The sequence below is a fragment of the Rhagoletis zephyria genome, unplaced genomic scaffold (genome assembly GCF_001687245.7).
Source record: "Rhagoletis zephyria isolate East Lansing unplaced genomic scaffold, Rhagoletis_zephyria_1.1 Rzeph_scaffold_73743, whole genome shotgun sequence".
Lineage (NCBI taxonomy): Eukaryota > Metazoa > Arthropoda > Insecta > Diptera > Tephritidae > Rhagoletis > Rhagoletis zephyria.
Window position 1 is genome coordinate 1 of NW_016230792.1, and position 1,240 is coordinate 1,240.

The 1,240-nt window shown below is 49.3% G+C and overlaps 1 protein-coding gene across 1 annotated transcript; it reads right to left on the minus strand.

The window, feature by feature from the left end:
• Positions 1–10: 10 nt before the first annotated feature.
• LOC108357276 (alpha-methyldopa hypersensitive protein-like) lies at positions 11–1,237 on the minus strand (the record flags this gene model as incomplete). The annotated part of the gene is made up of 2 exons (XM_017608366.1): positions 11–1,151; positions 1,214–1,237. Coding segments are annotated over 2 exons (1,165 nt in total), but the record flags the coding sequence as incomplete, so codon positions are not given.
• Between the last annotated feature and the right edge of the window lie 3 nt (positions 1,238–1,240).

Consider the following 1,240-nt stretch of genomic DNA (forward strand, 5'->3'; position numbering starts at 1 on the left):
TCCACATTACTCGTACCTACATTTCCTCTTTTCTCTTCTTTAAGCAATTTATTTAGCTGTTCTTCAATTTCACGCCACGCAAAGTCTATATCGTCTTCCTTCGGATCCATGCCACACACCGCAAAGCGCATAAAATTCTTGCCGCCAAATGCCGCCTGTACCATATAGATTTTCTTGCGTTCTGTCACACATTGCAGTAGATCTGTGGTCAACTGATTGTCACCCTTCACTCGAAAGCAGACCAAACCCATTGATCGTTTAGCCACCAACTCCAGGCGTGCGTCCGACAAGATATGTCGTTCAAAACGCTCTGCTAAGCGTATTTGTTTGCGCACATGCTCGCGCAAGCCTTCGGCACCGTAGATGCGAAATGTAACCCACACTTTTAGCGCGCGAAAGCGACGACCCAGCGGTATTTGCCAGTGTCGGAATTCCGGTATATCTGTCTGTCCGTTGTACTTGTTTTGCAGGTAAATACGATTCACATTAAAGCTGTCCACAACCTGATTTGCGTCGCGCAGCCACATTGCCGTGCAATCGAAATTCACCAGCAGTGTTTTGTGCAGATTATAGTTGAGTGAATCCACGCGCTCAAGCCCGCATCGCAGATACGCATACTCATCCAGCGACAAAACAGCGCCCGCATAAGCAGCATCGACGTGTAGCCAGATGTTGTGCTCCTCGCAAACAGACGCCAGTGTCGCGATATCATCGTAAGCGCAGGTGCCCGTCGCCCCCATCGTTGCAATGCAGATAGTGGGTATAAGCCCTTTAGCCAGGTCTTCTTTCACTGCTTTTACCAACTGCGCGCCGCCCATAATTTGATTATCATCGGCTGGCAACAGCCGTATGGGCAGAGTGGCTAGCACGCCGGCCTTCTCAATACAGCTATTGCTCTGATCGCTTGAATAGCCGATGAGGCGAGCCCGTATCTCACCTTCACTCAAATCTGGTTGTTTGGCTTTCACGCGACGTACGGTTTGCTCGCGTGCCGCCATGACGGCGACAAGCACAGCCTCACTTGCGGATCCCTGTATAATGCCGCCACCAGGCCCTTTGGTAGAGTGTAGAAAGTGTTCGGGTAGTTTGAGAAATTTCGCCAACCAGTCCATGACGATCACCTCCAGTTCCGTACAAGCTGGACTACAGAGCTTTAAAATAAAGTTTGGTAAGGAATCGTTTGCATATTTTGGTTTTACGCAGTTAGACTTACCCAATTAAAACCGATTACGCTAAAGCC